The sequence below is a fragment of the Sturnus vulgaris genome, chromosome 9 (assembly GCF_052056855.1).
Source record: "Sturnus vulgaris isolate bStuVul1 chromosome 9, bStuVul1.hap1, whole genome shotgun sequence".
NCBI lineage: Eukaryota > Metazoa > Chordata > Aves > Passeriformes > Sturnidae > Sturnus > Sturnus vulgaris.
Window position 1 is genome coordinate 3,446,973 of NC_142251.1, and position 12,537 is coordinate 3,459,509.

The following is a 12,537-nucleotide window of genomic DNA, read 5'->3' on the forward strand; positions in this document are numbered from 1 at the left end:
TGTATTTGTAGACACCATTGAAGTCCCTTATTTGTTTTGCCAAGTTAAATATTAATCATTTATTTTCTGTCATAACAGCAAGCTGTGGATTATCTAATAGTTTTTCCTGCACTTCTGTCACTCAGAATTCATCTTTTTTGAGCATGAGTGATCAGTCTGACATACTGTGTAATGTTTAAATTATGGCTTGCAAGACACTTGTACAGTGGCAACAATCATTTCCCCTGCACTCTCTTAGTTATAGACAGGCATCCGATTTGCCTTTTCTACACCTATATCACATTAGCATCTCAATTTACCCAGGTCTTTTTGCTCCAATAAATAAGATAAATAAGTACAGACAAATTTATTAACTTTTGCTTAATACATTTTTCCATTTTATTTCTTGTACTTACATGGTTTCTTTCCAAGCAAGTGACAAAGGAAGATATTTTCAAGAACAATTATAAGTTTCCAACTTCCAGAATCAAAGTCCTGAAAATGCTTTTTATTAAAGAATCCAAGTTTAGATTATCAGATATTCTCAAGTTCACATAAGGCTTAATTCATTGCTCCTTTGAAATATTCTGAAAGCTGAAGGTTAAGAGGTGTTATATTAGTGCAGAATAATGATGATTAATTTGTGCTTTGTATCAAATGCAGGAGGAGCAGATACATGTGCAATGAATCCTTTATAATTCCAAAATCTTTCTATAAACTTGAAAATATTCTGTGGATGTACACGCCTTAAATGGAACTCAAGACCAATTTTTCCTGTTTAGCAGTTGTGGCTGTTGTAGTTTTCCTTCAAATAACCCCTCCCTCCCCCCCACCCTCCTTCTTCCAAGATTCTAGACAGATTCACTTAAAATACACCCTTTTGCCTTTTCATTACGGAGTAACTAATGAAAATTCCATTTTAAATGTGCTTTCTGGGAGACAAGGATGTTCTTTTTTTCGTGATTAACCAGAGCCCATATTTCAAGCAGCAGAGATACAGCTCCAGGTAGTGTAAATCAGCATTGCCCAAGATGGCCCTCAGTCCTCTCAACCCCACAGAACAATTTAGTGGGTTTAGATGACAGTTGGCATCTTTGAAATATTCTCTTTTGCAGAACTAGACTAGATGTGACACTTGCTGGAGAAGAAATCTTGCATAAATCTGTCGAAAAAGACTCAATCATATTACTTCACTAGCCGTGGTAACCTTTGGAGGCCAAAGTCCAGACAGGTTGAGAAATGGAGCATGAGTCCATAAAGGTGACAATTCCATTAACTGCAATCAGAGAGAGAGGTGAATGGTGAGATAAAGACAAATGACTCCTCTGTAAAGAAAAGAAAATATGTGTGTGTAGGGGAAAGAGGCAGAGTGAACATTTTCCAGCTTTGTTCAGGAAATAAAGACCCAGCTCCACTCTGCTGAGATCAACACAAAAACGTCTCTTGAGCTCAGTGGATGCAAATTTTTCCCCAACATCCCATTCCTGGTGAATGTCAAACAGCAATGGACCTCTGAACACCCAAAAAATTTCATTTAGATGTTTATTAGCATAAAAATTGAAGGGGAAAAGATATTTATTAAAGTTCTTGCTCACGTGTGTGCTTAGGCAATTCATACAAGTACCTGAGCGTGGGTTTTAATCTCATTTGAAGAAGTATAGCACTTCTTCAAGTGTTATAGGAAGTAGAAGCTGGGGAATACTCTGGATGAAGTGCTTACTGGGCCATTAGACCAGGACTATTCATCTAAACAGGGAAATAGGGAAGTAAAAAACAACCGAATTCTCTGCAATGAGAAGGGATTTTTGAGTGTACAGTAGGAAAAAAAGGAAATTTCCTTTGGGGGATTTTTCTGGTTTTAACAGAAATATTAAGTTACTCTTGGACACTGGAGTGGCCAAAAAGGGAAATCCCTGTTTTAAGTGCCTCTAAATATAGCTAGAAAAATAATTCAGATTTTATCAATTTGTGGCCCATTTCCTCACGTTTTGGGCAGCTCACCTTTCAATACTAAAGTCAGAAGCTGATACAAACAAGCAGACGATATTTCAGGCTCCACCAAAATTCCAGTGTCTTGCCCAGGGCCTGTTCCTGCCTGCCCACTTGGCTGGACACCAATATCCTTTATGCTCAGGGGAGTCAGCCTTCCAAAAAACCACTTGGCACTCGAGTCAGGGCTGCTCTGTTTTCCTAACGTTCGTGGCAGGCAGGATGTTTTCCGACTCTGGTACCCAACAGTTGAGCATTCCAGACAGCACGGGGATTTTTCTTTTGAAACCACACTTCCAATGCCATAAGAATAAGTGAGGTTCTGTGACACCGTGTGATCCTGGTGGGAAAATAGGATGACTTTGCTGTCACACAGCGATACACAAAGGGAAAATGCACATGGCTCTTGCCACCTTTGTAAAATCTCCTTCTATGGTGTGAATGCTGAAAAAATCCTGGCTTAAACTCCTGTTTTCATCAACTGGTTCCCCTCTAGGAAGATTGCCAGAAGGAGAAGACCCCCTCCCAAAATGCCTGGCCAGAAAAGCAGTGTGGCAGAGGGAGTGCTCAGTAGTCTGTGCACACAGTGTTTTCATCAAGTGAAAATGTTGTTTGCCCCCCAGAACACACAGTACAGATACCCAACAACTTTTTTTGCCTATCTCTTACACTCTTTGAATTTTAGAAACATGACTTTATCATTAACATTTTTATTCAAGTGATTCCTGAGCTCACTGATGTCAGGGCCAGCTCCAGCTGTGCAGCCTTTCCCTTGTGGAACAGACACTGCCCAGGGCAGGGCAGGGCAGGCAGGTGACAGCTCAGCCAGGAGTGGACTCTTCACTGCCCAGGAGCAAACAGACTGTCCTGGGAGGCAGACTGCCAGAGACATCTCCCACCACAGCCCAGTGCCAAAATCCAAATGTGCAAAATCATGAAATCACAATCTGTCGAGCTGGAAGTGAATTTCACAAGTCAAGCTGTGACAATCTCCTTAGATTTCACAATACCTTAAATCTCCAGAAAAACGGTGAATAGAGGTTAAATATTTGTTTCTACGACATCAAGACTTTTTCCATAGGATATGACCAGCTTGCATGGAGTACTTTGTTACAGTGGTGATATATCACACAGTGGTGCCAAATCCAGTCAGTGTGGGGAGGATTGAAAATGCTCAGCCACCCTCCAGGCAGCTGATGTCCTGATGCCATTCCTGGCACCTTCTACAAAAGGCAGATCCTATTTTGCCCTTTGAATTCCAAAACTGGTGAACGCCGTCATGGGAGGCAATCAGTCAGGATCTGTTAATTTGTAAAAAATATAACTGTCTGTTCTCCGAGGGTAAGATTAACTGGGATCTGTACTTCCCAGATTATAAACAACACGCAGCCTTTCTCCTTAACTCACTGCAAAATGTACAAATGTTCCAACGCCAGCTCTGTAATCTTTTAAAATCTTAAAAGGAACAGGGGCTCATTCCATTACATAAAAAGAAGTTTGTAGGATCATGTAGCTACCTGCAAATCACACACAGATAAACTGAACAGCACGAGAAATGGGGATAAAGTCACCTTTTATGTAGCTGGTTCTTATAGCAGTGAGATTGTCACGCTCTGTATGCAACCCAAAACAAATTGTCTGTTTAGAATTAAAATATGATACTGTTTCCAAAAGTCCTGCCTCCAGGGAGATCATTTTATACCACAGGGCAGATTCAGCTCTGGTGTAGGATTTCTGATTTTCATGGAATTGCACCATTAAGGAATTTGGCCCAACCTCTTGCCCACACTGATGCAATTCAACTTTTAAGGGACAGCTATGGGGTTTCCTCCTAAGTCAGGCCAAGTTTCTGGAACAAGGGAAGTCTGTAAAAGAAACCGTTGGAGGGATGTTTTAGTCTGGCATTTAGGAACATTCCCATATTAGAAAACGTCACAGCATTTATTTTGTATGTCGTGCACGTTAGAATTTCGTGCTTTTCTTCTTTCATTTCAGAGATGTTGTCAGTAGGTGGTCCCAGCAAAACTGGATAAACCCCAAAGAAATGTAATGAAATGATTACAGATAGAGTGAGTAGAAAGACATTTATGGATCCAGCTCATTCTGCCTCATCTTTGTTATATAAACTTATTTTCCATATTTAATGTATTGCCTGAGCTTGCAATATATGATTAACAGAACGTCTGCTCCACTCAGGACTCTGGAGGAAAATGTGAGATGTTAATTCACCAACATTTGAGGTAACTTTAAATATTCTGGGCGTGACTGATCTCAGAGAGTGCTTTGGATTTATGCTTTGCATGACAGATGGAAATCTGAATACTCACACTGATGCTCTCACCGATGTTGAAAACTTCTGTGCAGGAACAAAGAGCTGTAACACTTCCCTGCTCCTGGAGCTAACCTGGTATTTCCTAAAATCATGCAGCTCCACAGGTCATGGCCCAGCAAACAGGAGTTTCCCCAGCTCTTCCTGCCAGCGCTGCACGTACCGGGCACCGTGACGGGCTGGAAATGTGATGCTGTCAAGGGTCTGGGGGAGATTATTCCCTTCCCTCTGCAGTTGTTTGAGCTGCCCAGACAGCATGAAGCAGATGCTCAGGTTCTTAAGGCTTCCTGGGAAAATCAACACTGTTTGAAAACCATACCAGAACCAAAACTATAGAAAGATTAATCGAGTTTGGGTCAAGAGGGAAGAAGGATGCAATAGCTTGTGACAGCAGTGAGCTGGTAAATGATGTGCCCAATGCTGAGCTCTCTTATGAATAAGGTAGAATATTTAGTGCATCACATCAAAAACTCCTTTGGACTATTGACATAATATCTGAAAGAACATGGGAAAAACGATAGGGCAATCAAAGGTACATTCTAATTTTCCTACTTGCATTCTTACACTTATCTGATAATCATAAAGCCTTAATATAAATCAAATGGAGCAAATGTTTTCAGTAAACTAAAATATATAGAGAAATATGTGAAGAATATATTTTAATGTGTGTACAAGAGTTACAAAAAAATTTTGGTATAGCTGCAGTTTGCACCAGCAGCAAAATGAACCTGCTTCAGGCATTCTTTAAAATCCCCTTCTGCTTTGGTGACCTCTGGATTTTGCAGCTTGCCTTTCCAAAGCCATGATAAAACCATCATAGCTTTAATCAACTTTTTGAGTCATTGGCCAGTCAGAAAAGCTAGAGGTGAAATAAAAAGCAAGACATGACAAAAATCAGAAATACTGGATATATTTGCCTTTTCTGTCAGCCACAGCTACGAATGTTGTGATAAAGCAAGATAAGAAATTGAGGAAGGAAATAAGTGGTAACTGCATTCTTATTTTAGAGTATTTTATGTCTGATTGTTTCAAAATGAGGAGGAATATGTGACTGGGTACATAACTCCACCCTCACCAAGAATTGATGGGATCATTGTTTATGAGTGTATCCAAACACCATAAACCAGAACAGTTTCCTTACCTCCAGTCTGCTGCAGTCATGGAAATGCCATGGGATGTTCTGGGGGACACCTCGTCCCCATGGTCACAGTGTACACTGGGAAGTCATCCTCTTGGGACATATGGGATGGGAAAATTAGAATGGCTGATCATGATCCTATATTTCCTTTCATGGAATCCTGGCCACTGAGGGCCAGCAGCTAAGAAGCAAATCCATGTTCAGGGCACGGCTCTGCCAGAGTGGGCACAGGACCTGACGTGTGAGCACAACCTCATCCTTCTTGACCACTATCACAGTCACCTTGAATGCTCAGTGCCCTGCTTCAAGTTAACTCTGTTTTTTTTCCTCCTTACTTTATTGCTTTTAAACTAACTGGCAGCTCAAAGTTTCATCTAAAGCTGTTTCATATGCTTTTCTGCTTCAAAAAAAAGCCCACCTGAGGATTATCTACTCAACACGAAGCTTTAAATTACATTGATCTGGAATAAAAAAAATATTTGTTTGAGTTGTTTTGTTTAAATGTTAGTGAAGGAAATAAATCCCAGATAGAGCCATGAATGTGATGTGAATGTTTGCCATCCTTGGAGAAAATAAATGTTCTAAGTCAGCTCTAAGTCAGTGGTACTTGTGCAACTGAATTTCCAGTGTTGAAAATTGACACCAATACCATGACATGAATAACTTAAAATTTTGAACCAAGACTAATGTCCTCCTGTAAAAGAAAGACCTCCCAAATTAAAACTCCAACTGCTCCATTTTGAGCTATAAAACTATTTTTCCAAGCTGCTGCCTGGATTGGGCTTCAAACCAAAACTGAGTGAATGCAGAGGAGGAAGCCTGATGTACAGCAGTTAAAATATATAGAGGATTTAGGGGGGTTTGGTACATCAAACCCTTCAAAGTACAACATATTTGCAGTTTGGTATTGCAGGCATTTCCCTACCCACTGAAAGGTTAATCTGTCATGGAGGAATACGTGGAGGAATATGTTGCTCTCAGATGATATCACAGGCTGGTCATGTCCTTGCTACATTAAGTTATTCTCAAGCAGAAGAAAATTAGTGCCAGCTGTAGTGGGGGGTGTCCTGGTTAGCTTGTTCTCTTTCATTTTACATACTCCTATTGGAGGGAACCAATTCAGAGGTTGAGAGTGATATTTTTAGCTGTTTCATCACGGCCCTTCAAGTTAATCCATATTTGGCAGTGGTCCACAATGGTATCTCCATTTGTTACCTATTGCCAGATTTATTCCATGGAATTTTGCACAGATCCCAGGACCAGGGAGGCTTCTGGCTGAAATTCCTCCCAGCCCAGCTCCCAGCAGTCCATCCCAGCCCTTTGCAGTGTGTTTAGCCTGCAAAACCCCACATTGGGACTATGGGCTGAGCAGCAATGTCTGGGACACCCACTCAGTGTCCTTAATACTGGGTGACAGGAAATCAGGGGATGGAAGGAGCCACTGATTTTGGTTTGCAAGGTCCTGAAGCCTTGAGCTGTGGTTCTAGGGGATCTCTGCTCTTTGACAACACTTCCCAGCATGTGTTCCAGCCAGGAAGATGGATGTACCTTAGTTAAAGTGAGTCATTCACTGAACGTGGGCCAAACTTTGAAGCAAATGTGGGCCAGTTTACAGCCTCAGGAGGAAACCTGGTTTTTGCATGAATTAGATGTGAAAATAAGCAGAGCCTGACTGACATCTCCTCCAAATTCCAACTGTAAGGGTAAAACCCAGAGGGCATGAGCCTCAGGCATGACAAAAATGAGGAGGGAAAAATGAGGCTTCCTGTTTCTCCTGCAAGAGCCAGAAAGACACATGTTACTCAGGACTTAGGGTAAATTGTTAATGATTTATATACTAATTAAGTAATGTTTATAGAATGGCTTACATATGCAAATGGTAAAGATGCTTACGTTTTTTCCTGCACTCTCCAATTAAACCAACTTTCATTACAGGGCAAAACAATTCCATCCCAACTTGTTACACCAGTTCTTTAGCCAGGCAGCTTTGCAGCCACTGCTCCCAGCTCAAACTGGGCTATTGAGTTTCTCTGAGGAAACTTCTGTGCTGGTTTGTAGTTGTTTCAATTCCATCACAGATCACATTCTGTTTAATGATAATTTGATTTTGCATTGCAAGACCCAGATGTACATTAGGAGGTCACAACCTTTCCATTTATCTCGTAAAGTAACTATTTTTTCCCCGAGTTCCATCAGGTTAAAACAGTTAGCAATTTTTCTCCTTGAAGTGTCCCTTCAGCTTGGCCAAGATATATAATAGATCAGTGTAGCTACAAATGCATTACAACATTAGTCATCAATTAGTTTTAAACCATCGCTGTAATATATCATTTATCCAGCTTGCTGTAGCACTATTGTGAACATTTAATTTTTTAAAGGCATCTTGATTTTTTAACCTGACTGCTGCATCCCCCTTTTGTCTCCTGTACAGACATCTCCTTAAGGAACAATAAAAATTAGATTTGTTTGACCTGCACTCAGGGTTCGTTTAAGCGAGATGGATTTTAATTGCTCTGCCCAGTCTACCAGACAGCTTTTATGTAATATTCCAGACATTTACGCACTGTCTTTTCCCTTGCTGTAAGCAGGTGTGTGTGCCCACAAATGCCTGTAAAGAAGCTCTTACAATTCATTTCACATCTCTGACAATCCTCTGGGAAATTGCTTTCTCTGAGATACTGGTTGGCATCAAATTAAGGCCTCTGGTCATTGTCGCTTCCTCCCTCCTCATATCATTTCCTTTTGTCTTTAAGATTCACCTTCTTGTGTGGCTAATTCTAAAAGGATCTCACTGAGGACTGTGTTCCTTGGGCTTGTGTTGTCATTATATGGCACAGGTGACTCACCCCTGCATCTCCCAGTAGTGAGAATGGCTACAGGGTCTTATGTGTCTCTCCCCAAATCCATGATGTCCTTGCAATAAGATGTATAATTTGAAGAGGTTTGGAGTATAAGACAGCTCAGACTGGGAGCAGCAGCTCTGTGCCACAATCACTTGGTATCTTTTAGGATCTCTAACTTCAATTAGGAAGTCACACGAGAAGTTATCACAGCACTGACTCAGAGCCTGGAACACCTCGGCTGCTCTGCCAGCTCGGAGTGGAGGCACCATGAGCTCACATTTGCCCACTATGAACCTTATTTGCTCCAGCTGCTCCATCAGGGAGAGGAGAACCTCATGTGGAGAGTTCTCTCCCTGCTATCTCTCCCCTTCCACGGGTGATACAATCTGAAGATGAGGTCCTCTGTTTTTCCTCTTCTCCCCATTCCTAAAAAGGAAGATTTGGCTGTCCCATGAGTTACCAAATCAGCACAAAAAAATGGGCCTCCTAAGCAGCTCTTTGTGCCTACAGCTGGTTCTGGTCTTCTCTCTGTTGGACACACACATGTACTTAATTCCCACTTGTGCTGGATGCCTATTAAAAGAAGAGATCTGCAAGTGAGGAGGGTCTCTTCTGCTGTGTCAATGGAAGTGAAATACGTAAATCTCCTGCACACTGAGGCAAATGAATGCTCAAAGTGCTTGGGAGAACAGCTGGGAAAGAGAGTAAGCAGTTTTTATTCTGCTGCAAAGTGTCACTGATCCAACTCGCTAAGCTGATCCTCATGTGGCACATTGTGCCTGCTCCACGATTCTGCCTACTGCTTCCAGGGGGGTAATTCAGAGTGCTCAGCACTTCAGGCAGCACATAAAAAGGCACAGACCTGCTTCTCCCACAGTGGTACAGCCAGCATGGTGCCGAGCAGCAAGGGAGCATTGGAAGGGAAAGGACAATTCCAGTCAGGGGCCCTGTGAGGGAGTGGAGGTGCAGATCATGATGAACCATGGAGAAAGCAGTGGAGGAGCAGGGAGATCTGCCTCTCTTGCCAGCCGAGGAAGCCAGAAGAGGGTTTGGAATAATCTTCCTCCATTCCAGTGTGTTTCTCTCTTTTTATCTGCCAGTAAATCCCAGTTGCTCAGGAGATGTCTTGGAGTGAGACTGGTACATGATGATGGGGGAATCACAAAGCAGTTAAAGAATATGAAGGGTTCTGTAGGAGACTGTGGAAGGAAATCCTGTTTTCTCTTCTTGAAACTGAACAGAATTGCACACTTGACAAAACAACTGCGCAGCTCAAGGAATTCACCTTCCACCTGACCTTCCTGGGCCAGCACCCGAGTGCCACCATAAACAAATGGATGGTTTCCCTCTGGACAAGAGAGAGGAGCAGCAGAACATGGTCAGTATTAATGGTGGCATCAGTGGAAGAAATTCAGATGAAGCATTCACTGAGAAGAGCCTTAGAAGACACTTACTTGATGCAGAATTTGTGAACACGGCAGTGACATCAGGAAAGGGATGGAAGATCCAGCACACTTACTTTGTATGTGGATACATAATTCTTAATTTCATATTCTGTGTTTTTTTCCCTGGGGCTTTTGTATCCATCAGTTAGCCACACCAATATTTTTTACCTCCCTGACAGAAGCACTGAAAATCAGAACCCATTTATTTAGTACCAAACAAATGCAGAAATAAGAGCAGGCTGTAGCACTAGAACACACATTTGTAACCCTCTGAGGACCAGATGCAGCAGAGCTGGAACACTCAGCAGCTGTAATGTGCACTGAGAAGTCACATTTGTTCAAGAAAAGCCACATTACTTATATTAATTGGATGTGTCCAGCTCATCCTGAGTCCACTTAAGCCTTGGCAAACCTCTACCTCTGAGCATAACAAAGGTATTAATACTGATATTCCTTTATATTATCCCATTTACATAACAACTCCCACCTTTGCAGCCTAATACTTATTCTTTGGAACACAGAGAACTATTGACTCATATCTGGACAGGGTTGCCAAAACCTCCTAAATTTAGAGATGTTTGGAACAAGAACAGGAGTTTGGTTCAGGCCCATCCACCACAGCAAATTAAACACAAGTCATCATCTGTGCGAGCGACATTTTCGGCATGTCCAGAGCCTGGCGGGAGCTGACATTCCTTCTCCCAGAAAGATTTACAGAATTTGTGCATTGAAAAGCATTGAGGTAAACCTTGGTCTGAGGGCCAAGTGCATAAATTAGACCTGTCCCCTCCCTTCAGTAAATTACAGATGTACACGCCGTAGGTTGGCTCGCTGTGCTCTTGGCAACTCCAGCAACTCTGTGAGTGTGTGTTCACAGAAAGGGAGTTTGTGTCATGCTCACACATTTACATTTTATTTTCTGATATTTTGGTGCAAGGAATATTTTGTACATCATTTCTTCCTTCCATTCACACTGGGTTAACTAGACTGAGAAAAAAGAGTAATATTAAAATGTTGGCACGTGCTGCACTTTCTCAGCAGAAACTGTGTTGCCTGCACATCACTTTGCTTTAAATGATGTGGGTCAATGTTAGGTCAGCAAGAAGTGCTGGATTAGCATCTTCAGAGACTGAGGTCCTCTCCTCATTGGCAGAACAAGTCCAGATCAAGAAATGGCATTAAAGCTTCATGCACAAAGCTGCCTTAGAGGACAGGATATTTCCTCAGGCCAACCAAGTGCTCACCTGTTCCTCCAGTCCATGGTTTATGTGGAAACCAAACTGGACAGTTGGCAGAGTGACAAGGGTCTGACACTACCAAAATGCTTCTTCAAACACTGTCAAGGTTTTTTATGAGCTGCATATTTGCAGAAGTCCATGTACCTGTGAAATAACTGAATCACTGTCTCCCATGTGTCAAAATGATGCCATTTCTGGGCTGTTCCATCTTCCTCCCACAGACCTACCACGTTTTAGCTGGAATGCATGGCCTGAAAACCCAAATACATGTGGCAGCTCAGACTGGCTCAGAGAAGGGACACAGTGAATGGCAGTGAGAACCCCACACAACATCCCAAAGGGATGCAGCTCACTCCAGGCTTTCAGTCTCCCAAACTGGATTATCTGTGTCAAGATTTTCTCAATGATCTGAAGATTTCATTGAAGGCTGAAAGCCTTATGTAGTCAGACAACATGAGAATTCAGGTTTCCAGAAAAAAAGCAAAACAATATTTTGAGCATACTGCAGGAACTGCTGCTACAAAGTTATGCAAATTCCCTATCTTCTGTTTCTGTAAATAAGAATTTTCCACGGGAGAACATACAGAAGAGACAGTCATGCTCTAATCTGAACAGGGATCGGGAAATTCAGGCTCTAGTCCAGCTCCACTCAGACACTTCTGCTCACTGGCTTCCATTTTCCATGGTGAGACCAAAACAATGGCAATAAAAATCACAATGAAAGCAATTGGAAAATATTTGCATAATTATTTAGTGTGTGTTTGCATGCTTTGCATGTTAAACAAGGGATTGTTCCTTATCCCACACTCTCAGGACAGATAAGGAAGTAGAAAGTGTGGAGCTGAATGGGAACAAAACCAGATGTGTGTAGAACTAAATTCTATTCTGTGGGAAAACAAGCTGAAATGTGTATTTAAGAGAGACTAAATATTCAAAGATTCGCATCCTGGTGGGAAAAAAACAGGGAGTTCACACAGAGTGACACAGATGGAAGGATGGAAATAATTGTGGAAGAAGCTGATGAGTGGTGGGCCAGGCTGGAAATACTGGTAGAGCTGGAGGTGGTATCATGATAAGTGAACAAAGGATGATGATGATTGATGATGATGATGATGATGAGGAGGAGGAGGAGGAGGAGGAGGAAGAATCCCTTTTCAGTTTGCACAGTGATGGAACACGACTGACTCAGGGTGAAACCCAGACTGGGAGATTCTGCTGCTGCAGGGCAAGGGCCGCCTCGGAAACCTGGGTTATCTGGGATCTCAGCCACTTCCAAAGCACTGCTGAAGCCAAGCACCTGCCTGGGGAAGATATTGCTCCACAAGCCTTTGATATGACACATTTAGCAGCAGGTTCAACCAGTAATTAATTGAACAAAGCATTCAAGGCAATGGGACAAACCCTTGTGGGAATAAGCCTGAGTCACATTGTGCAGGAGTGGCACCCCTGAGCCGAGCCCATCCCAGAGCTGCTCCCTCTTCATCCATTCAAGGTTTGCCACAGATGGAGTTCTCCATCTGAAATATCAAGCTCTCCCTTATCTGGGACAAATTTACTGCCTTTATTTTCAGACACC

The 12,537-nt window shown here is 42.2% G+C and overlaps 1 protein-coding gene across 7 annotated transcripts in view; it reads right to left on the reverse strand.

The window, feature by feature from the left end:
• Positions 1-322: 322 nt before the first annotated feature.
• LOC148222776 (uncharacterized) overlaps positions 323-12,537 on the reverse strand; it is a 36,099-nt gene continuing 23,884 nt past the window's right edge. For 2 of the 7 annotated variants that reach the window (XR_015805319.1, XM_088169646.1), the window contains exons 3-4: positions 1,981-2,308; positions 323-1,255 (exon numbers count right to left, since the gene is read on the reverse strand). Coding sequence is in view for 1 of the 7 variants with exons in the window: in XM_088169646.1 (XP_088025772.1) it covers positions 1,173-1,255; positions 1,981-2,308 (411 nt within the window). In the remaining 6 variants the exon portion in view is untranslated. Of the gene's footprint in view, positions 1,256-1,980; positions 5,529-12,537 lie in introns of all 7 variants that reach the window. The other 5 variants (XR_015805317.1, XR_015805316.1, XR_015805315.1 and 2 more) reach the window with 5 other exon arrangements.